At 41.4% G+C, this 24,709-nt stretch overlaps 1 protein-coding gene across 1 annotated transcript in view; it reads left to right on the forward strand.

The window, feature by feature from the left end:
* TNKS (tankyrase) overlaps nucleotides 1-22,458 on the forward strand; it is a 206,421-nt gene extending 183,963 nt beyond the window's left edge. Inside the window, exons 21-27 of the mRNA XM_044225548.1 lie at nucleotides 5,193-5,313; nucleotides 6,480-6,577; nucleotides 8,121-8,195; nucleotides 9,082-9,187; nucleotides 9,930-10,116; nucleotides 12,984-13,140; nucleotides 16,764-22,458. Of these exons, the coding sequence (XP_044081483.1) occupies nucleotides 5,193-5,313; nucleotides 6,480-6,577; nucleotides 8,121-8,195; nucleotides 9,082-9,187; nucleotides 9,930-10,116; nucleotides 12,984-13,140; nucleotides 16,764-16,850 (831 nt within the window). The 3' untranslated portion in view covers nucleotides 16,851-22,458. The remainder of the gene's footprint in view (nucleotides 1-5,192; nucleotides 5,314-6,479; nucleotides 6,578-8,120; nucleotides 8,196-9,081; nucleotides 9,188-9,929; nucleotides 10,117-12,983; nucleotides 13,141-16,763) is intronic.
* Nucleotides 22,459-24,709: the final 2,251 nt, after the last annotated feature.

A 24,709-nucleotide genomic window follows, 5' to 3' on the forward strand; every position in this document is an offset into this window, starting at 1 on the left:
TCTCTTCTACTTTATTCTCTCAGTAACTGATTTCCTGTGACATGGATATCTCATTCTATTGATTGTAATAGTTTAATCGTTTAGTCTCTCGCTGGGGGCTTTTGACAGCTTCTCCTGTTTCATCAGCTTTATTGCTCTCTTTCACACTGTACTTTTGTTCTGAGTAAATGGCTCCATCGATTTTCTTGTTGCAGGAATAATTTCTGTATCCTTTTTTATTAATATGTTGACTGTTCCATTTAATGTATATTGCCCAGCACAGCTCCTTTCCTCCAGACAAATGATACTACCGTTCTTTCTATTGAACTGTGTCTGACTATCTTCTGGCCCAGGCATCAAGCAATCAAAATAACTTTTACTTTGACTGCAAGTGTTCCTTGAGTAGCCTTTAGTTAAAGAATACTAAATTCTGTAACCCTTTCTAAAGTTTACCCACAGAATTTTCTCCCATTAACATTTCTATATCAGGCTATAAGTATGTGATTGCTGATGGCCAAGATATTTGGGTAGTGAGGGAAGGAGTGGCCATATACCCTGTACTCATTTAATTCTTGTCTATTTTTGTTAAGCCAGGGAGTGGTTCTGTGTCCTGAATCGTTTTGACACACAAGATCTTTGTGCTTCTGGTTCTGCTCAAGGATGCTTACCCCGCATGGAGTGGGGGTGTAATTACCTTACTTCCGGTCTCAAGGAAACATCCTTCAGGGGCATCACAGCCTCATCCCTTCACAGTTATTCTCTCAGGAGTCTCTTAACTAACTTGACTTATTCAGACATGCAAACTTCACCAAGTAATACATACCCATGTCTTTTATCGTTGTAAATACCGTACCAGTGTCCCTCTGGCCCTTCCTTTATAACGTAGCTTCCTGGTTAGAACACTTTTTCTCTGGGAAAGGCTGATTTGATTTTCACTGCAATTCCTAAGCATAAATGCTAGGACTATGACTTAGAAGGCTTTTTTGGACATATTTATGGGCAACTCATACATTTTCATGAAAAGTGACCTTTATAAATTTTTATTTCAAAATCAAAAGACCAAGGAAGGGTCTCGGGTACATTAACTGTGAATGTGATTATAAAATTAGCTCTAACAACTCTTACTCTGGCCTGCATCTTTTGAAGCCCAAGTGAAAGGAAGGAGCTTGTGCATTTAGACTCTTAATTTTTCTCTTCCCATTAAAATTCTACTTTTTCTCTCTCTACCCCAAAGAAAATGAACAAATCTTAGAAACAACAGGCAACCCTTTGTCAAGCGACATTTGCTTCTGATGTGAGGTGATTTGGCTGATACATCAACAATCCTTATTTTAAAGATTATAATTTGGGTTTTTTTTTTCAATTGAAGTAGAATTGACCTACACTACTTATTAGTTTCAGGAGTACATCATAGTGATTTGATATTTTTGTGCATTATGAAATTATCCCCACAATAAGCCTAGTTACATCTGTAACCATACAGAGTCATTGATTAGGACTGTGTTCCCTATGCTGTACATTCCATCCCCATGACTTACTTATATTGTAAGGGGGAGTATACCTCTTTACCATCTTCACCTATTTGCCCAGCCCCTCAACTCCTACCTCCTCTGGTAACCAGCTTTGTTTCCTTTATCTATGAGTCTGTTTCTCTTTTCTGTTTCAGATTCAACGTAGAAGTGAAATCATACTGTTACTTGTCTTTCTCTGACTTACTTTGCATATACCCTCTAGGTCTATCCATGTGGTCATGAATGGCAAGATTTCGTTCTTTTTTAAATGGCTGAGTAATATTTTACTCTGTGTGTGTGTGTGTGCGTGTTGTATATACACAACACACACACACACACACATACACAGTACATCTATATCCATTCATCTACCTGGGTTACTTCCTTATCTTAGCTATTGCGAATAATATCGCAGTGAACATAGGGGCACATATATCTCTCCGAATTGGTGTTTTTGTTTTCCTGAAATAAATACGCAGAAGTGGAATTGTCAGATCTTATGGTAGTTCTATTTTTAATTTTTGGAGGCCCCTCCACACTGTTTTGCACAGTGGCCGCACCAGAGTGCGTTCCCACCGGCAGAGCACAAGTGTTCTCCTTTCTCCGCCTCCTCCCCAACACTTGTTATTTTTTTCTTTTTGATCCTAGCCAGTCTGATAGGTATGATCAATTTGATTTTAATGTGTGCTACATATAAATGCCTAGCCCAAGAAACTTGTAATTTCCTGGAGATAACTAAGTTATTGTTTAAGCTAATTAAAGATAATTTCCCCCCAAAAAAGCCTATTTCTAATAGTATAAAATGCCTGAATCGTGGAGCAGCATATCCAAAATCCATCTAACCTGCTTCCAGATATTTCCTCTTTTTTTTTTGAGACAATAATCTCATATTCACCAGTTTTCAGACTTCTGAAATAATCTCTACTCCCATTCCTTTTTTTCTTTTTCTTAACCATTTCTATTTACCAGGCCCTGTATTCTCTCATTTTGAAATTGCTCTCTGATTTCTCCCTTCAACCCTTCTCCATTACCTTGTTCACACAGTCCTTTCCCTTCCAGACCTGCCCTTTAGGATGTTGCCGTTCTCCTCCTCAAATACAACTTCGATCGCGCTACTCTGCTGAAAAGGCTCCCTAGGAGTGTTTGGATACCATCTTGATAGATAAGGCACATTAAGATCTGCTCCTAGCCTACTGCTCTGTCCATCCCTCCTTCTTTCCTCTCTGTATCTTATACTCTTACCCTTTTGGACTTTGGTGCTGAGAGTCTCCCAATGTTCTGTAGTCCCTTACTGGATTTTCCTTTTGCATGTGCTGTTCCCTTGGTCTTAAACACCCTTTCCTCCTTCCTCTGCCTGATGAGCTTCTGCTTCTTAGCCAAGTTGTTACCTTCTCCTAAGAACCTTTCCTGAACCTCACCCTGTTCCTTCTATCTTTCCCAGCCCTACCTACGACCTTGACCAAGTAGGAACCTTCCTAAGAGTTTCCATAGGGATTGCTCCAAAACATTTACCAACCTTTACCAGATTATTGTGTTTACTTTTTAATCTTGTCAGAAGAAATAGCATAAACTTTTGTGGTAGTACCTTGTTTGATTCCCGGCCCTGCTCTTTTACTACCAATTTGGACTAGTTATTTTGAGCTGTAGTTGATAGTTTTAGAGTTAAATGAAATGTTTGACAAGTTACTTTTTGGAGAAAATACCTACCATCTAGAAGGTGTTCATTAAATCTACTGTATAGGAATGAGTGAACAAATGAACAGTAATCTGAATTCCTAAGCTTATCATTTAAGGTTTTCCAGTGGCCACTGCCTGTTAAATATGGGGACAAATTGGGCACCATGGATTTGCAGCAGCTAAATGTAATGTTTAGTTATTTTAGCTTTCTAGTCAGCCCTTTGAGAAATATAAGCAAGGGCAAGAGAGATCTGGCGATCCGTCTCAGCTCTCCTGTGTACTGCATTTAGGATTGCTTTGAGCCTCAGTTCCCCATGAGGATGTTCTTAGTAACTTCAGGGTGGTCGTGAGGAGTTGGGGAGCTATTCATTTTGTGAGTGGACCTGTATTGTCAGATACATTAAACAGTCTCCGTTTCTTTTCTAGAACTTTACAGAAAGAATGCTGTCCTTTGGCCTGGTTTCTGATTTTTCCAGATACACACTTTATGTCCAGATTCAGAAAAGTTTAAGGTTTCTTTGAATTGAAGCTACCACATCGATATGAGATCCTGTTTTTCCGTCAACCTTATTTGAACCAAAGTTTAGAAGGAAAAAACGGGGACATCGCTAATGTAGGAAACCCTGTGCCCGGCTTCCAAAGTATATTAGATTACGTCTGCTAAAAATATACAGTCTCCTATTATGTTGTGAATTACTTTGTCTCAAAGATGTATATCTCAGAACTGTTGCTTTTTAAAAGCTCTGCTCAAAATTTCCTTTTGGTGATTGGAAGCGAATTGCCCATTTTGTACAATGGAGCGATTATTTCTTAAATGGCCACTTAGGAGCACTATAGTAAATGATTCCTGAAGAGTGAGTGATGTATAGTTGCTGCACCGAGAAGATCAGACTCATTATATAATATTTCATTCTGGCAATAAAAATCAGTGAACTCCAGGCCCAATTTGCCAGGGGTTTTTTTGTTTTGTTTTGTTTTTTTATGTAATATTCAATTAAAAAGGTAGAGAACACTACAGATAGATAAAACATATTTGAGTTGGAAAAAGGGTGTCTATGGAAGGATTTCTCAGTTTTCCAAGGAAAGAGAAAACTAAAGGCTCATCTTGTAAAGTAGTGTTTGCATTGTCATAGGGCCAGCTTCTTCTGAGCTAGATTTCATGTTTCAGCCCTCCAGAAATGTGGAGGCCCCAGATTCCATCCTGTGCATCCCGAACTCTGCCACGGGGTGGCGGTAGAGTCACAGTTACTTTTAGTCATCAAAGGCGCTGGGTGATTTTGAGTCCTGGTAGTCAGCTGCCAGCTAACCACCTCCACTTGCAGGGATGAATAAGCAGAAATTATAAACCACTGTTTTTACAACAACAGAATGTCTGTAAGGCTTCAGGGACTGTTAAGTCTGGGAATTTATAAGAGAACTTAAAAACCATCTACTCTCCCTTCTGAAGCGGTATTTCTTATGTAACTTCTATATAACTGTATACTCATGTTCTAAATCTCACCGCTTTCAAAGACAGCCTTTTCCATGCCGGACTATTTCTCAGCACTGGGGAGTTCTTTATCTTGATATAAATCCTACTTAGCTAAAACTGCTTCCTCCTTTTGTCACATTCTCTTTCCTTGTGCTAAGCCCCTCTCCCTTTCCCCCAACATCTTTCTCTGCTACCTGATGGATCTGGGGATCTGGTATTTCCCTGTCTTCAAGCTTCTGGTTGTTTTCTTTTATATCTTGAGGCAGGCACAAAGTGGTAGAGTTAAATAATCAAAAGGAAATACAGCAGTGTTCATTCTGTATCTCTATAGCATTGTTTCTGCCATTATAATTCACCATTGACTAGAAGGAAGGAGTATTTCAATTGAGTAAAAAGCTGATAAAATTATCAAGACAACTTTAAGATTTTAAGTTCACAGTTAAAGAAGACAAAAGAGTTTGTCAATTTGGATGGGTTATTATAGCATGGAAGACGCATGGAAGAACTGAGCCACTGTTAAAGATTGAGCGATTAATTTTGTTCCGTTTTTTCAGATTACACTAGATGTACTGGCTGATATGGGCCATGAGGAGTTGAAAGAAATAGGCATCAATGCATATGGACACCGCCATAAATTAATCAAAGGAGTAGAAAGACTATTAGGTGGACAACAAGGTAAGTTATTTGGGGAAAAAGAATAAGTCTCAGAAATTAGCGGGATAAGTAAGTTGTCAAGGCTCAAGTGGTCTGAACCCAGAGCTCATACGCTTGCAGGGTGTAGCACGTCCTTCCTGCCCCCTCTCCCCACCAACATTGTACATGCTGAGTCTCTCTGGAATCTTCACTTCTCTCCTTTCCCACTGCTGTTGAATCCAGTACAGGTCACCTAATCCAAGCCACTGTCATCTGTCCCTTGGACTGTCACAACCGCCTTCCAGCTTATCTCGGAGCCTCACCTTTGCCACCCCCCACCCCCCAACCCCCGTGCCTGGCTGCACTCCTCCCAGAAGACTCTTTTCGAAATGACTCTATGATCATATCAGTGCATTGCTTAACACCTTTCAATAGAATCCTGTTGCTTTGGGGATAAAATCAGACATTTGTAACATGGCTTTTCATAATCTGACCTCTTCCTCTGACCTCATCCTGAACCTTTGTCCCCTGCCACTACTGGCAGCTCAGGCTTTTTTCCACTGTACTGTGCTGGTACAAGCCTCCTATCTCCCCCACCCTTGTCAGCCTCCACGTTTATCATCTCTGTTTGCCACAAGTGCTTTCACAATAGGAAAGCAAAGGGAGAGAAGGGGAAAACTTGATTTAGTCACTGCAGAGCCAACAAAGTTACAAGAGTAACATGAAACTAAATGGTAGCAGTTTTTGAGTTTAAGTCTTGCTTATTTGTCTGCATTAAATTAACAAAGGCAATGAAATTAACAAGAATAATCTGTTTTAGACTTGAATTATGAGTGGCCATTTCAAGCCATCTCACAGAGTTTTTACAGGATAATTCTTAGGTTTTAGACCTGACTGCATTGTGATTACAATGTGTTTCTCTTTTCTATCAGACATAGCTGCATGTATGTTTATAATAGAATTCTGCTCAATAAGAAATTGTTGAGCCATGCTGGGGAACTCTGTAAAACAGATCAGATTGATCCCCAATCCCCTCTCCATTACTTCTCTTGTCTTTGGATGTATTTGTTCAATAGATCCTTATATATGAAGGTCACATTGCAGAGAATTTAAATTTCTTCCAAAATATCATTATTTATGACAAAGTTGTCCCTAAAATTGAGCCTGAATAGTGTGGACTTTAATTCATTAATTTTTCTTTCCTACAGGCACCAATCCTTATTTGACGTTTCACTGTGTTAATCAGGGAACTATTTTGCTGGATCTTGCTCCAGAAGATAAGGAATATCAGTCAGTAGAAGAAGAGGTAATGTACATCCACATTTTTAATTCTCTTTTCCTGAAATCTGTGGTTAAGCCTATTTTTTTCAGTAGAGGTAAGCTTGTCTGACAGTGACTTAGGATCACTCGCCTCTCTGTCATCCGAACTGCCTTAGCCGTTGTGGTGGCGTATTGCCCAAACTCAGGGAGGACTGTGGATTAGGGCTCTACCACAGGGTTTTCCCATCAAAAGCCTAGGGTTTCAGTGGACGGGCCACAAGGGTCTCTTCGTCCCAGAGACTTTCTTGAAATCAGGCAAGTAGGAACCCTATTAGAACTATTCGCTTGTGTTGTTCAAGTGCTACTAGGCAAGTTAGAATCTTGCCTCACATATAGCAAATACCTTTTTATTTTTATTTTCACGCAGTTATAAAATGTGATGATAAAATAATACACCTACTTTTCCTGTTCGCCTATGAAGTCTGCCTCATAACTCAGTCGCCTTTCCCGACTTCAGTCACTGTGTTAAAGCACTATATGGACGACCCCTCCTGCCAGACAGACACCGCAGAAATTCCCTCCCTACTCTGGCTTCCCCCTCATTTCTTACACATAATAAACAGAGTGCCTAATGTCATTATCACAATAAATAAGCCACCTAACTAATTCTGTTATTTTGCAGAGAAATGCATGCCTGAGTCTTTTTGTTTATTTTCTGCCTTTTAACTAGAGCTCACATTATTCTCATGCTGGGAAGTCTGGCCCTGTTACCGTAGGGAGGGTTTTCGGCTCAGGCCTGGCCAGTCTGTAAGGGAAGTGTAGCACCTTCCAGGGGCTTCCTGCCTAATCACCCTGTTAGTAGTTAGCAGATTTGGAGAATAATGTCCAAAATGTGATGAATAACTTTGTAAACAGAGCAGTAAGATAGAGAATTAACTCTTTTGAGTCAATTCTGTGAGAAACTTGGGTCTTTAGAACATTTTACTTTTCCGTAATCCTTTTGAATTTGGAGAGCGCACGAAGAAGAGTACCACTCAGAGGGAAGTTACTCTGCTTAGTTAGCCAGCATACCCAGCTTCTCCTGGTCGCGGAGATGTTCTTTGATATCCCAAATTGAGAATATGGTCTGTTTCACCCAGGGAACAGAAGTTTATTGATTTTTTTTTTAAATTCTTTGTGTTTATTTGAGCATTTGTTTAGTGAGTATTCGTCAAATGTGAGCTTAAGTTTGACTTAATCCCAATGTTGCTTTGCATTCTCAGTAACATAAAATAGTAATGTAGATAACTTAATATGATGTTTTATTTCTGTGTTCCCCATTGTGCTTACAGGAAAATCTTCCAAAGCTTTTACTAAAAAATAAAGAGAAAATGCAGAAGTTTAATATTTATGTCATGACTACTTTCTCATCAGAAATACCCATTAAACTCTGGTGAACCATTTATAGTCAACTCCCATTTATTTATTAGCCCTGAGTCTGAGACTCATCAGTAAAAAAGTGTAACAGAAGTGAATGTTGAAAACAGAGGAATGTCTTTAGAATTATATACTGGCATATCTCTAGAAAGTTCTGTTATTTTGTTCTGTAGATGCAAAGTACGATCCGAGAACACAGAGATGGTGGCAATGCCGGTGGTATCTTCAACAGATACAATGTCATTCGAGTAAGTCTTTAAAATTTCAGGGTGAAAATTGGATTACAGGGTGTATCTGGAAATCAAATCTAGACAATGAAAAGTTTTTTTTTTAAACATCCTATTTTTAAACTGTCGAGATAATCAGCCATCTGTTGCCTGGCAGTCAGGTGTCACTTTCCACTAATCCCTCAAGACCGAATTTCACCAGAAACAGAGACTGGATGGAAACGGGAAAGCTACAGACAGAAGGCTAGATCTCCTGGGGTTGGTGATACAGATACAGTGATGAGACGCAGCTTGCCCACAGATTTAGACCAGAGCTGACAGAGTTTTTATCACCACTTCCGAGTACTTTGAAGGCCTGGTTTTCAATCTGAGTCAGTGATTATATCAGAATGCATATATCTCTTAATTTTAGTATCTTAATTTATAACATGGGATAGATTTGCTTTTTTCAAAGAAGCATCATAAAGATACATAAAACCTGTTGAGAACTGACTACATCCTTGGAAGTTACACCAGTGCCCCTCAGAATTCCCTGGAGAGTTTTTAGAGAGCTTCTAGAAGAATGCAGATTTACAGACCCCTGTATCCCAACATTCAACAAGTCTGGGAGGAGTCTCGGAATAGCTGTTCTTTTCTTTAATTCCTCAGGTGATCCTGAGGTACAACCAGGTCTAGTGCAGAAATAACCAAAGCCATACCTGAAAATTTTGTCACTAACAGTCAGAATGTTAACTTAGTTACACTGCCCTGGCAACTTTATTATGCTTTTTAAATAATGTTTTAAGCAAATGAAACAAAAACCAAGAATTGAACCTTTCTCAAAGAAAACATATGTTTCATTTTAAATTATAAACTGCCAACTAACATCCATTTCACTAATATGCTTCTTTCTCCGTCATCCTTAAAGATTCAGAAAGTTGTCAACAAGAAGTTGAGGGAACGATTCTGTCACAGACAGAAGGAGGTGTCTGAGGAGAATCACAACCACCACAACGAGCGCATGTTATTTCACGGTGAGCGGCGCGCCTGTCTCTTATCTCTCGGGCTTTTGCGAATTCCAATAAAGTGGAAAGCCTGTGTTATTGACTCTATTAGTGCTGTGCTGAAAATGGCTGGTTTTGATTTTTTTTTTTTTTAATTATGTGTCAGTACAGTTTGCTAATGCATTGCATGTTAGGACAGGCTTTCCAGGGCGTGTAGAATGAGAATAACTTATCTGGAATGGTTTCAGAACTTGTACTGCAAGTTGAGCCATCTAGATAGTGAAATATTTTCATTACAGTTTAGCATAATTGTTTTCAGTTTATCAGATTATCTGTTTTTGTGTAAAGTAAGATTGGGCATAAAATCTATATTATAAAGCCACAGGGACTTTGCCATCTTTTGGGGGGGGGGGCGGGGGTGGAGGAGCAGAGGGAGAGAAGGAATCTTAAAACTCTATGCCCAGCACATAGCCTGACGTGGGGCTCAGTCTCACAACCCTGAGATCATGACCACCCGGGCGCCCCTGTCCTTCACTATCTAAAAATCTCATGCCATCCGCAAAAGCCACATTACATCCTTGCTTGGCAAACACTGGGTCCCTGCTAAGATTCCAGTACGAGAAATAATTTAGCTATGGTAGACCATCTTACAAGTTCATATACACATTATTGATAACTTCATACTAACCTGCCAAGTGCAAATAGTTTGTAGCTAATTGAGGTTCTGGAGAAGTATTCAAAAACACTGATCTTTCTGTGTTTCTGTTTTTAGGTTCTCCTTTCATTAATGCCATTATTCATAAGGGGTTTGATGAGCGACATGCGTACATAGGAGGAATGTTTGGTGCCGGGATTTATTTTGCTGAAAACTCCTCCAAAAGCAACCAGTATGTGTATGGGATTGGAGGAGGCACAGGCTGCCCCACACACAAAGATCGGTCATGCTACATATGTCATAGGTGAGTGTCTTGCCTTTGGGATTGCTGTCCTCAGATCAGGAGCCCCAGTCGTTCCTCAGGCTCTACAGAAGTCACTTATCCTCAGTGTTGTGACTCAGAGTGAATCACACCGGTTTGGGGTTGAATAGAAATAGCTGACCAGCCTCTGCCCTAACAGGAGAAATGACACAGAGCTAATCCCCACGCTAGCAGAAGCCAGATACGTGTCAGCCAGTCCCAGGTTACGATGAAACTCCCTCCATCTTGACTTTCTCCCTGGGCTTCCCTTGCCTTGCTTCAGATTCAGAAAAAGAAAAGATTGAGAATTATTTCTGTTGAAGAACCTTTAGCTTTAGATACTTTTAAGCTAAGATGCACAACTTCTGTAAACAAGTTGAATCTTTAATCTGTTTCTGATGTTGCTAGCTGTACTTTAAGGCAGGATATATAATTTGCCTTAAAAAGTTCAATTTCAGAATATTAACTTTGGATGTAATAGTAAGCAGATGAATGTTAGCTTTTAAATAGAATTTTAAAACCTAAATTCAAGAGAATAAGAGAATAATCACTCTGAAGTCAGTGAAAAAAATACCATTCTCTTCCATGCCACTGGAGAAAACACAAAAGAATTGTACATTACAAAGATTACAATTGATTGTATTTTTCTTTAAATTAACCAGATGGAAAGGTTACTTAGAGATCTTGTAACCCAGGGGAAACCCCAAAAAGATCCAGATAGCCTTGAAATTCATTATAGTTGTTGATCTTAAAACTTCCTCTTCTCCATTCCTTTATGAAAATCTTACAGCCACCAGCAGTTCTAGGATGGTTGCAGTATGTCCAGAAGGAACCTTCTTTCTAGTAAGGCCTCTGTAAGGTTAAGTAAGGCCTCTAGTAAGGCCTCAGTAAGGTTAATAGCACCCAAAAGTTCCGATGGACGTGTGACATGCCGAAACTCTTGTTGCTGCAAACCTATCCTAAATAAGCACTAAAAGTGAACCTAGATGAAGATGAGCAGTTGCCCACTGCAATTAGACACATACGTTTGTGTCTTAGTCAGGATTTCCTAGGAAGCAGAGCCTGAAGCAAGAGCTTATGTGCTAGCACTTTCTTGGCAAGTGCAATACTGGAGAAGCTGGAGTGACGGCGCAGAGAGAAATAAAGCAGAGAAGGAGGCGGAGCGAAGACAGGGACATGCGTCCGTGCGTTGGCCTGTTTCGTAACAAGTGTGGTCTGTGGCTCAGTCCGTGAGACTTCACCTTCACAGAGGCTGTGTGAACTCTAGTACACTGTGGGAGACCAGAGCTGAATTCACCGGCCGGCTCCTGTCTGGCACGGATCACCATTTGCTCCACAGGGCACTGCTGTCCCCCCACATGGGGCTGTTGTGTCTGCAGAACGCAGCATGACGCCCAGGGCTGGCCAGGGAGCGGGCTGGAGCCGGTGCTCTCCACCGGCCCGTCTGCTGCCCGCAGCTTCACGGGCCGGGCCTGCGTCTTCTCCTGCCCCCGCAGCGATGGGGGTGGGGGCTGGGGCAGGAGGCAAGGGCCTGTCTGTGTGATACATGGAGCAGCCATGGCAGTGGGCCGAGCAGACTGAGCGGGCAGAGTCCAGTGACACCGCCGTGCTGCCGTGACGTGGAGATGGAGCTCGGGCACCTCCCTCTGTCGCAGTCGGGCTGGGGCGCCTGGGCGGCTCTGGGGGTCCAGCATCCAACTCTTCATTTCCGCTCAGGTCATGGTCTCTGACCCGGTGTGTGCACGGAGCCTGCTTAAGATGTTCTCTGCTCCCCCTTCTTCCCCTGCTTCCATGTGCGTGCTCTTGCTCTCTCTCTCTCTTTCTCAAAAAAACAAAAAACAAAAAACCTTTTCCGTGGGGACCTCCAAGAGAAAGCCGCTGACACGAGGCCAGCGCCCCGCAGGTTCATTAGGAATATTGTGCTGGAAAAGCCCGCCCAGGCAGGACCCAGTTAATGCTGGGTCTGGCACGATTTGACTCAGAGTAGTATCTCTGGTTAGTTACAATGCAAAGATCATGCTCTATTACTAAAAACAAACTGTTTGAATAATAACTATTTTACCCATTTAACAGTATGATCAATCTCACTGAGTAGTTAAAACATTTGTGGTTTATATTCAAGGCTTACAAACTTTGATTTTAAAGGGCTACCTAATATTTTAGGCTTTACAGGCCATATGATCCCTGTCACAGTGATTGACCTCAGCCCTCGTAGTGCAGAAGCAGCTGCAGAGGACACGTGTATGAGTGTTTGGCTGCATTCCAATAAAATTTTATTTACAAAAATAGGTTGCAAACTAGGGTTAGTTTATATAATGCACTTTCTTTCCAATCAGCATCTCTTGTCCTGTGTAATAGTCAACATCTTTCCCAATTGGTGTTTCACCCAGGTAGGATGATTTCCAGCCATACATTTAAACTAAGCACTTTGGTGTATGATCCACTTTTATTATTATTTATCTCACCCTGGTTTTTACTTCTTCATAATGAGTAAACCCCATCTTGATTTCAAATGGTGCTGCCTTCTGTGTATTTGCTTCAGTCCTCCTGCCCTCCCCGCCCTGGTTCATCCTCACAAGAACTCCATTTTTGCTAGGATTCCTCTTTTTCGACTAGTCAGAACTTGCTGGGTGTTTTCTGTCATTGATTCTATAACCACACCAAACCTACTTTAACTATTGAGTCTGCTGCTTGTGGTAAACCAGGATATCAAATTCCATCCCATCCATCCCTACTCAAATGCGAAAGTGACATTTTAAGTTAACTTGCCTTGTGTTAAATATTTGTTTTCGAAAATTACCACACCTAAGAGTTCCGTCACTCTAAGATTTAATGCTTCCTTCAAAGCATTGCTTTCCTTTTTCCTTTAGGCAAATGCTTTTCTGTAGGGTGACCCTTGGAAAATCCTTTCTGCAGTTCAGCACCATGAAAATGGCTCATGCCCCTCCAGGACATCACTCAGTGATCGGGAGACCAAGTGTGAACGGGCTGGCATACGCCGAATATGTCATCTACAGAGGCGAGCAGGTACGGTGCCCATCAGATCAGCATAACTGAGCTGCTGAACATGTCAGCACAGAGAGCAGCTTTTCTTTATGGATGTACGTGCTACAGGCTGGTCATGTGAGTTCACTCTCAGTATTTCTGACTGTGGCACTTAACACAGAACAATAGCTTTCCGAGTGGTGAAGCTGTAGTGCATTCAGTTTCGCCCACTGTGTAGGCTCCAAAGTAAAACTGTCAACAAGCAGGAAAACTTTCTATCATTTTCTAACCCAGCCCTTAACTCTCACAGTACTGCTAAATGCCTGTTGATTTGACTAAAAACAAAGATCAGTTTGTCTGAATTTAATCGAATTTCAAATGGTTACCTTAACTACACTGATGGAAAATTGGGGTGGGGGGGAGAGAAAGCAGGAATTAATTAAGTACAAGTAACGTAGGAAAACAATATTTTATTACATGCCATCAGTCCTGGCCAGGTAAGGTATGGAGTAGCCATAGGAAAGACACATAAATCCTGAACTTCATTTACTAGATGTGTTGATGGTGATGGTATGGGCAAAGCAATGAAACTCCTTTAGGTGTGTTGTAGGATTGAGCAAATGAGTAAATGTGTTGATGTTTGATTTGGAAGCTGGGATTCTCATGGTAAAAGAAGGGGTATACAAATCTATAATGCGGGGATGGTGAGAATAACTGTAGAGATGGACTGAAGTTGGAGATACTGATAGAAACTCATTTCTCATACATGTATGTATGTTTGTGTACTTATATGTATGTACAGGGATGTGTGTAAGTGTATATATAGGTACATGTATGTATATGAGCATAGATATGCATATATTTCTTTGCACTGTCTCCTGAAAGCAAGGAGACCTCAAAAGCAGTGAGCACACCTAGACCTAGATCTTGGTCTCTAATACCATTCCCTACCAAAAGGAACCCAGGCTCTTTGAAGAAACAGCTAATTCCAGGGCTAGAGCAGAATAGGAGCAAGGTGAGCCTGGAACATCCTGGAAGTAATGAAGTACTCAAAGTTGTGTGGGGGGCATGTCACAAGGACACAGAGCCAGCCCACCGGCCAAATCTGGAACACTTTGATTACCAAAATAAATATAGTAATAAATTTTAAGCCTCTGAGAAAAAAAAAGGAGTCCATGATTCTGTAGTGATAACAAGTAGATAAATAGATAAATGAAGGGGCAAGGAAGGCTTTTGCTTGTAGCGGAAAGCCAAGGGGAGATGAGTAGATGTGGAGGAGTACTAGATTTGGAAAATCATCATCTTGGGACCATTGTGACAAGAATCATAAGTGGATGCTTAAACTAGTAGACAATTTTGATTATAAATAAAAGGAATTTGTTTGGTCTTATGAACTACAAAGGAGAAGAAAACAGTAATTATACATTGGAGAAAAGGGGCAGTGCCTTGACCAGATGATCAAAAATAACATCACCAATAAGGGACAGATACAAATAGAGTGTGCCTCAGATATGATACTCGGAGAAGAGTTCACCATTGTCTATGCAACATTGCAGCCAAGAATGTATAACCTTGTTCTAATCAAAGTGAGGAATGTTCTATTAAAAAAAAATGTGGGAAGGCTGGATTCTTCAGAAATGTCCATATGATAAAAGGCAGAGAAAGACTTTAAAAACTCCAGATTCAATGAAACCCAAGAGACAGGACAACTAACTTAAGGTCCTGCCCCCAGTTGGATCTGGTATTGGAAGAGAAACATTATTAAATCGACTGAGAACATTGGAATATGAATGATAGCTTTATATTAAAGTAGTATACCAACATAAAATGATAATGTGTAATTAACACTTTTGTCCTTTGTATTCCTGCTGAGCCCCCTCAGAAGGGACTTCTCCTTAATGAATCATCATAATAATAATGTTATAGTAGTAACTTACATTATACTGGATTCTTATTATGCCATACCTGTGTTAAGGTATGTTCCTCTAAACCTACTTTGTTGAGAGTTTTTATCATAAATGGGTGTTGTACTTTGTCAGACGACTTTTCTACATCTATTGAAATGACCATCTGGTTTTTATCCTTTCTCTTACTGATGTGATGTCTCATGTTGGTTGTTTTGCAAATACTGAACCATCCCTGTAAGCCAGGAGTACTTCCCACTTGATGGTGATGAATGACTTTTTAAATGTATCGTTAGATTCAGTTTACTAGTATTTTGTTGTTTGTTTTGTAAAATATAAGTTAAGTCTTAAGGTATTTGTCTTTCTCTGTCTGACTCACTTCACTTAACAAATACCCTCTAGGTCATCCACATTGTCACAAATGGCAAGATCTCTTTTTAATGGCTGAGTAATACTCTGTGTTGTGTGTGTGTGTGTGTGTGTGTGTGTATATATATATATACCTCACACCTTCTTTAGCCATTCTTCTGTCAACGGACACTTAGGTTGCTTCTATCCTAGCTACTGTAAATAATGCTGCAGTGAACATAGTTGTTCATGTATCTTTTTAAAGTCCAGTTTTTTTTTATCCTTTATTCTTTTTATTATCTTACTCCATATCCCTAAGCAAGTAATTTATAAGTCATCATTCAGCAAATTCTTTTGGGGCCCTAAAACACTTACCTCACTAAAGAATACTAGTTTTCAGCCATAGAGCACTCTGAAATGCTCCCTTTAGTTGTATCATTATATTAGATTTAGGGTTGAAGAATTCTTATGTAACATACATAGTTTTAAGGGTTGTTTTTTCGTTTTTTTGTTTTTTTGTTTTGGCCCTCCACCCAATTGCCTTGGTAGTGATCTCCTCTAAGAGACGGTCTTTCCTTTCCAGATACAGAGCCTTTCATTTTACATACTTTAAGAAAAAGAGGCCAGAGAGAAAGAGAATAAATGGGGTGGCAAGTCTCATTCTGAACCATTATGTTACCTGTGAAAATTGCCTTTTATTGGTCACCTTTTATTTATTTATTTTTAAATATTTTATTTATTTGACAGAGAGATCACAAGTAGACAGAGAGGCAGGCAGAGAGAGAGGAGGAAGCAGGCTCCCCCCTGAGCAGAGAGCCCAATGTGGGACTGGATCCCAGGACCCTGAGATCATGACCCAAGTCTAAGGCAGAGGCTTAACCCACTGAGCCACCCAGGTGCCCTTATTAGTCACCTTTTAAAAATGATCTCCAAACAGTTCCAAGTTACTGGTGACTCACCAGGCCTCACCCTTCCCTCTTCTAGCTCAGTGGATTATATTTGGGAGTAATTAATTTGAAATCAGTTCAGCCAAATTACTCTTTCCTTCACCACACTTTTATTGAACATATGCTATGTGACAGCAGTGTCAAGTGAGGTGGAAAAGAGAGAGACTTTCTCCTGCCTTAGTTTTCCCAGCCACGGCATGTGCATGAAGGATGAACGCACCACTAAAGGGCGCTCAGAGTGGAAACCGCCTTACAGCAGTTCTCCGGATGACAGGGTCTAGACACATTTCTAGGCAGTACGTAGGTCTGTCTGGCATGTGTGTGTTGTTCAGGCACCTGTCGATGGCCGGCCTTCATGGGCTCTGGGGCGCGTGTAGAACACTAATGGGGACCAGCAGCCTCTGAGACGCCCGCTGAATACTGTACTGCCAAAGGAGTGACTCGTTTCTCTTCCGGCCCTTTGCAGGCGTACCCTGAGTATCTCATCACGTACCAGATCATGAAGCCGGAAGCTCCCGCTCAGAGCGCCACAGCCGCCGAGCAGAAGACCTAGTGAACGCCCACGGGGAAAGGCCACAGCGGATTTGAACTTGGGACTGGATTACAGTGGATTGTTGCCAACAAAATCAATATTCCGTAAATCCCAGACAGCCTAGAAAGAAGCTGTCTTTGACAAAGCATGGCGATAGTGATGAAGAGTATGAGTAACTGACCCGTACTCCACTGCTACTGTTCTCTTGGAGGAAATGTTTACAGGGGCGGCCTTTTACCATATCTCAGGCTCATTTGCGTTGCAGCCGTCCATTTCCAAAACAAGATTGCTTTAATCTAGGCTTGGAAATGGGGGGGTAAAAAAAAACCCATAACCAATACTTTCCCAAATTTCACACTTCACACACTACATTTGCTTTGTTCCATATGGCACGTGTATGTAAAAAATGTATACATATGATAGGCTCATTTTTAGTTTTTTCTAAACATGCATCATTGTCTTTTTTTTATCTTTTCTTCTTTTCATTTTTTTTAATTTGTTTGTTTACTTTGAAAATGAGCCAGAGCCTTATTGAGGATATTTTGCACAGTCACACTGACTAAAATCATTAGCAATTCAACCGAAGCTTCTGGATGAGCAAGACTTAGTTTCCCCTTAGTTTTCACTTGGATTTCTTTTGCATCCGTACTTCTTATCATTGTAAATTGGGACAGGAAGGAAACCATCACGTTTTAGCTTCCTTTTATGAACTGGCCGGTCTTCCCAGGGAAAGGCACAAAGGTCGGCCTGACCGAGGAGCTCCCCGAGTTCAGAGAAGTCGAAGCCGCTAAGGGCCCCTTGCTGTTCCCCATCACAGCCTGCCCTGGAGGCATTCAGGCCAGTGCCGGAGACCCTGGAGGGAAAGGTTGGAGTGACCGGCCCAGGGCTCATGAAACCGCCACACCGGGGGAGGGTTGGGGCGGGGGGAGCAGCGCCCAGACGAGCAGGGAGCACGTGGTTCCCGGAGGCCGCAGCAGGGAAGGATCGCAGGGCCGGCTCGAAAAGTCGTCCTCTGCGCTTCCGCCTGACTACCATGTCGTCGCCCCCGACATTAGCTGCCTTATTGCCAAATTCAGTGGAATTTTCGTACTTCATGAGAGTCACGATAATCTTTATTGTTTCTCCAATGTCGAAAGCTAGGATTCACATCCTCTCTAGGAAGTAGGTGTGCGAGAGCTTCATGTCTTCTCCAGATTTGGGGGTTACTTGGAGTGAGGTGCTTCGAATAGTTTCTGTAGGTCCCGGCTCTGCATTTTCATACCATTTATTCAAATCTCTTAACAGACAAGGAGAACAAAAACGGAAACCAAAGCTCTCTCAGTTATTTTTGTAAAGGAAGGTGGAGAAATACTCTACTGTTTCTTCAGGAAGTTGCCACTCTGTTTCGCGTGTTGTAATCAACATCTGCCCGGCGCACATTGTCGCTTTTGAAAGATGATCCATTGCACACCTCACACTGGCCCTTTGCACCTTAACTGAACAGCGGATTGACCGCATTAATTTATTTACTTTGACACGCTGTGCATCTGCTCAGCTTTGAAGCAAAAAGAACATAAATGTGGTTTAAAAAAAAAAAAAAAGGAAAAACAGTGTGATGCAAACCTGCGATTTCAACTTGAGGTTCCAAAAACTAATTTGTGTTTAAATGCAGGCTGATTAAGCCGTGACCTCATTTAATCTCCTAAAGGAAAATAAAATGGTGACAGGCAAAAATTCTAGAATAGGCTCTTAAAATATACATTTAGCTTTCTTTTGGGCTTGAGTCCAACGCTAGAACTAGGCATCGGGAACTAGTTTGAGTTTTGTAGCAGAATCTTGCATGGGTCCTCAACATGAAATCAAGAATTAGCCTCAGTTGTTGCTTCTGTTGAAGTTTTAGTGACCCAAGCTGGGTGTTTGTGTCTTGGCTACTTGTTTAATAGCAGTAGAATTCCATACGAAGCTTCGGAGTTTCATATTGGTTAAGAGAGCTTTTTTTCCCTCCTTCCCTTCTTTTTTTCGCTATGTGTAACAGTGGGTTGAAGGAATGGCATCTGTGGTTTGCAGTAGCTGTGAAAGTGTATATTACTTGCCTCCCCACTTAGATATAGTTTAAAATGGTAAACACAGCTGTGATTTTTAGTTCAGTAAGAGGGTGAACATGGGATAGGTATCAAAGCTTCATAGCTTTATTAAAAAGATAAGCCACTATTCGACTGTGGTTTTATGTCATTTCCATCATACTAACTAGATTCATGGGTATTTTCAACTTCAGCCTTACACTTGAGAAGTTCAACTGTGGTGCAGTATTCAAACTGCCGATGTTCCGTATCTGATGTTCTGTGTGCCGAGTAAAGGTACTGTGTAAGGAAGACATTTGCAGTGCTTCTTGTCTTGTGATGATTCGAGTGTATAGTAGTTATTGAAAGAATGTGTATATATTATTCATCTGCTAAAGAGAATGGGTTAATTGATCTTTCACAGGAGCCAAATACATTTTTTTCAAAACTTGAAAACCAAAGGTCATCGTGAGTGCCCACAAGATAGTGAAAGTTGATTACATTTGGAACTTGCATCTATAGCAGTGTGAAAAACCCTTTGGAATATAAAAGCATGGCATTAACTTAGGCCAAAATCCATTTCATTTCTTGTGAATGCAGTAGCACTAGCACGTTGAGGAGTTCCAGTATGGCCTCCCCTGAAATGGCCAGCGTGTTTCCCAAACCAAACGCAGAGAGAATCTGAACACCTCCACCACTTTACCGCAAATCTTCTAGACCCTGTGGTTCCAGTTTACTGGGTATTGCCAGCTGGGTTCTTGAGTCATAAATTAAGCGTAAGTTAAGTGCGCTGAGCTGGACGCTTTCTCCTTGTACTTGGCCTCCTTCCCTTTCCCCCACGTTGCTAGTCTGGAATTACAATTCGCTCCGGTAGTTACCTTTGACCCCATTCATTTTCCTTCTTTCTTCTTGAGTCTTGCAAAAGGAGACTGGACCTCTGCTTCCATATCACAACCAGAACCGGGTATTAGGCCTCATGTGCTCTGCTCTGAAGATTCTGCCAATTTGTTAACAAATGACAGCATGGAAACCAGAGTTTTACTTCTATGCAAAATAACAGCAGTTCGACCAGGATTCTTACCTTTTCCTTCTTGGAATCTGGAATTTCTAGCTTTCCAGTAACATAAATAGAATAAATAACACTAGGATGTTTTCATGACAGCATCCTTGTGCTTCTTGACCTTGATGTCAGCGGCTAGACTAATTTCCCTTTGCTCTCAAAATAGCAAAGTGCATTGATATATACAGAGAAATGCCTGAATAGGGCAAATAAAGTAATATAGATTCATAGTCTATTATTATAGTCTTTTTACAAAAAATAACACTTCGGTGTACGCTCGAAGAGCAATAGAATGCAATAAGTCGCCTAGGTTTTTCTTTATATCAGCTCATCTGCCAGATGCACAAGGGTTATTGGCCATCGCTCACCCCCTCCTCCTGAACACGTGTGCTCTTCGGATTCCCGCCAACAGCCTTGCAAACAGAAATGGTGTGTGTTTCCAAGCACCTTGCCACCATTGTGGCCAAAACCCACTCGTAGGGTAATGTGCGATGAGCAGCCTTCTTGCTGTGACATTTGTCGGGCAGTTACCTTCCATAGAGCTGTAGACTTCGGTCGTTCAGGAACACTCAAAACTGACAGAAACACAGGGTTTCACGTGTCAGAAATTTCACTGAAAAGACGAAACTTAAACTTGTCCAATGTCAAATCAGTGACAGGAAAATGAAAATAAAGTTAATTGTGAAGATAATATTTGAGCTTTGGTTGGACACTTTAGCATATGACCAGGAAATGCTTTTTTAAAAAACCACCCTAAAAAGTAAAGCGTCTTCAGATACCTTGTACATTCTGAAATTAATAGACAATTAAATGTTTCTTCTTAAGAAAGCCTTAACTATGGCAGAAACTTTTTAACCTTTTATAGCCTAATAAATAAAAACTTGTAATTCCATTTCTTAGTGTTTGAAAGGTGTCCATGAGTCAGGTGTGTCTCTACGTAGGTCACACCCGTGAGGCTGATTTGATGAGGGTCTGTTTCATAAGTAATGCTTCCTTACATGCCACAGAGCAGATCTAATCAATCTCTCCCGATTTCTCTATGTCCGAAATTCTTCAGCTACCAGATATTCTGGTTTAAAAAAATGCTAGCAAGATTTCCATGGTCAGTGTTGTGTGTGGGGAACACAGCAGCATCTCAGGAAGATACCATGTGGGGTCTCCGTGTTGCCCAAGCTGTTTCTTAATCATTTTAAATTACAAGCCGTGGTTCTGAGTGCAAGGCAGTAGGAAGCTCCGGGTTTTATACCCTGTGAGACCAAATCCGTTCATGGTGTGACCTGTGACCGGTTTTCTACATCTGGCAGAGGGCCCTGCCTCCTTTGAAATAGGATTCACACCGCCCGGATGATTGCATTTGGACTTTTCCTTCATTCACGTTTTCTATTCTGCTCTACAGTTTTTACAGCTGCCCTATCACTCCTCTTTTCCAGCAGATTTCTAATGTTCTGCGATTCAGATTGTTTTGCTACTTTTTACCTGTCTCCGCATTTCTGCAGGCAGCCCTGAAAACCCTTTGTTGATTCAGAGGGTTTGCAAAGAAATGCAGTTAAACTCTGGTAGTGGGGTGTCTCACACACACGCCCACGCCCCTCCCCAAGGTTCAGGATGAGAAGCTAGAAAACACAACAGTACAAACGGAACCAAAATCTTGGAGGCTAATAGCCTCGACCCAGAAGATGACCTTGACCCTTAACCATTGTATTCATTACACAGAATATTTAAACTCTCTTCATGTGCATATAATACCTGCTTCTGCTTCCATTGTTTCGAGCTCATTGGTCTTTGTGGTAGTTGTATTTGTCTTTGATAGCTACAAACTGAAAAGGTACTTTCATCTACAAGGTTTCTCAAAAACATTTACAAAACCACCTTTGAGGAAATCTAGAATGTTTCCTGGCAACAGCCTTTGGAGTAGTAATCGTTATTTTCCCATTGTGGTGTTGTCTGTGTGAGTAACCATCATAGCGACTCTTTGGTTCATTATCGGTGTTGTTTTTATTTTTAGTCTCTGTGTGACCCACCAGTGGCAGGGGGTTCCAATCCCCTCTCTTTGTTTTTTTGCATTTGTCTGTCTGTAGGATTGCCAGATAAAATACAAGGCACCCAGTTATATTTGAATTTTGGATAAATAGTTTGTTAGCTTAAGTATGTTTCATGCATTATTTGACGTATATTTACGGTTAAAAAAAAAAGTTATTTATCTGAAATTCAGATTTAACTCCGCATCCTGGCTTTTTGCTTTGTTTTATTTCGTTTTACTAAATCTGGCAACCCTATCAATTTGGTCATGGGAAATCGCTCACAGCATGTAAATCCTTCTAGTCATCACGGTCTTTCACGTGGAATGGAAGACCTTTTTTCCAACGCCTTCTGCTTTCCAAAAGAGGGCGTCAAGGAACTTCACCTGCCTGCGTGGTGGGTTTCTATTTAAGACATCTTTATGATTATATTTAACCTGTAATTGTGCTTTGGCTAAATGTCTAACAGTACTTGTAACTGTTTAATATTCAATAAAAACATTTTTAAAGTAGACGGTGTCTGGAGAGCAGTCCGCTCTGAAGTGTCTTCATTTCCCTGTTGGTTCATTTCAGCCTGATCAGCCTTAAGACGACTGAGCGCCAAGCGTCAGACCAGTAACGACGGTCCCTCTGCTCTTCCTACCGAGTTCTGTGCCGACAGTGCCTTAGCTGCATCTCTGGGCTCGCAGGGGAGTTAGCCAAGTGCAGCAGAAGCATAGCCTCCTTCCAGAAATAGCTCTAAGTAAATAAAAATTAAAAAAAGAAGAAAATAGCTCTGAAATGAAGGGGCATGGGCTCTGGTGGCAGACCTCTCGCCGGCTCCCGAGGCAGCACTGAGGCCTGGCACCGCTCGCTCTGCGGACTCAGTCCCTCCCCTGTTCCCAGCACGAGACCCACCTCTTGCACAGCGCCTGGCCACTAGCATGAGAGAAATTGTTTCCTTTTCTTCCATTGTCCTCTCTCTGTGCCTAGTGACTCTTTGGTAGCAAATTGGAAGCTAGAATTTCATCCGTAACTTCTTTGCCAGAGGGAGTGTCAGAGTCACAAGGAGACAGAATTAAGTACTTGAAAGCATGCTAATAACCCTACAAATAACAAGACCCATCCCGAGCCCTAATTGTTAGGAGTGAGTTGGACAGTTCGGGAGTCAAGGCCAGGGTCCCCAGCAAGACAATATGGCGTCAGGACATCTACAATGAAACAGCACTAACATCCTATTCTGCAGCGTAGACAGGACCGCACCAGCATTCTGCTTCACAGCCTTTGCAGAACTGACTGCTGCAGAATGTCCTAAAATGAGGCAATGCACCAAAAAGCATTTGTCAATATCACAAGCAGGGGCAGTTGAGACATGAGCCGCCCCTGCCCGCCCCCCCCCCACTGATGTCAGCAAAAAGACCACACGTTGACATTAACTTAATAGGCTGACCAGTCCATGACCAAAGCCCGGTTTGACATGACTCAGCACACCCTGATGGCTTAAGAAAGTTCCGCAAAAGAGCTCATACAAAACCCTTAACTTAGAAACTCTGGGGGCAACCCTCTAGGGCCCCCTTCCTCTCCAGGAGCTTTATATTCTTGACCAATAAACTTTGCTTTGCTACCCAACCCTTCATCTGGTCTACCTCTTCATTCTTCAAAGTGGTGGGACCAAGAACCCGGGGCACTAAGGCAGAGAATTCCTGCAACATGATGATGAGCAGGGTACTTTGTATATATGTTGTCATGAATAATTCCAACATCCCACAAAGTGGGAAATTTAATCCCCATTTTAAAGATAAAGAAACTGAGACTTGGAGGTGAAACAATCAATGTCCCAGAACTCTTTCCAATATAGACTTTGGCACCTGTTGATAGGCACCAAGCATGACTGTATCTGAGGTTTCCAAGTTTCCATTTTTAAATGGGCACGAAAACCCCGCAGTGACCCTACCACATGGTTTTATATCATCAGTGTCTCACGGGAAGATCAGATTCTAAATGCCATTAGACTCAGGGTTTCCCTGCAGTTTTTGCCAGTGTTAGAAAACAGAAATTATAGATTGTCTTTTCTTAAATATGCCTTTCTGATAGTCCTTTATTCGTGTATAGAAATGCAACCGGTTTCTGTACGCTGATTTTATACCCTGTGACTTTACTGAATTCATTTATTCTAACAGTTCTTTTGGCAGAGTCTTTCACAACTCCTTTTTAAAATTCAACGCCAAAGGCACGATCCACAAAAGAAAGAAACCGATAGGCTAAACTTCATTAAAATTTAAAAAAAAAAAAAAAAACTTCTGTGAAAGACACTGTGGAGAGACGAGAAGATAAGCCACAGCCAGGGAGAAAATATTTGCAAACGACACATAAAGTTCTGCTATCCAAAATATACAACGAGTTCCTAAAAACCCAGGATTAAAAAATCGAACAAGCCGAGGAAAACCAAGGCCAGAGGTCTGAACAGAGACCTCACCAGAGAAGAGAAATGGATGGCAAGTAAGCATATAAAAAGGTGTTCCGCGGAATCCGTCATTAGAGGAATGCAGACTCAAATAACAGTGAGAAAGCAGTACACGCCCGTTAGAATGGCTGAAATCTCCAAAGCTGGTGAGGATGTGGAGCAACCGGAACGCCCATTCATTGCCGGTGGGAGAGCCAAACAGTAGAGCTGCTCTCAACGACAGTTTGGCAAGTTACCTACGTGCTCATAACCATACAATTCAGCCACTGTGCTCCAAGTTGAAAGCTACGTCCACACAGAAACCTGCACACAGATGTTTA

The sequence above is a fragment of the Neovison vison genome, chromosome 11 (genome assembly GCF_020171115.1).
Source record: "Neovison vison isolate M4711 chromosome 11, ASM_NN_V1, whole genome shotgun sequence".
Classification (NCBI taxonomy): Eukaryota; Metazoa; Chordata; class Mammalia; order Carnivora; family Mustelidae; genus Neogale; species Neogale vison.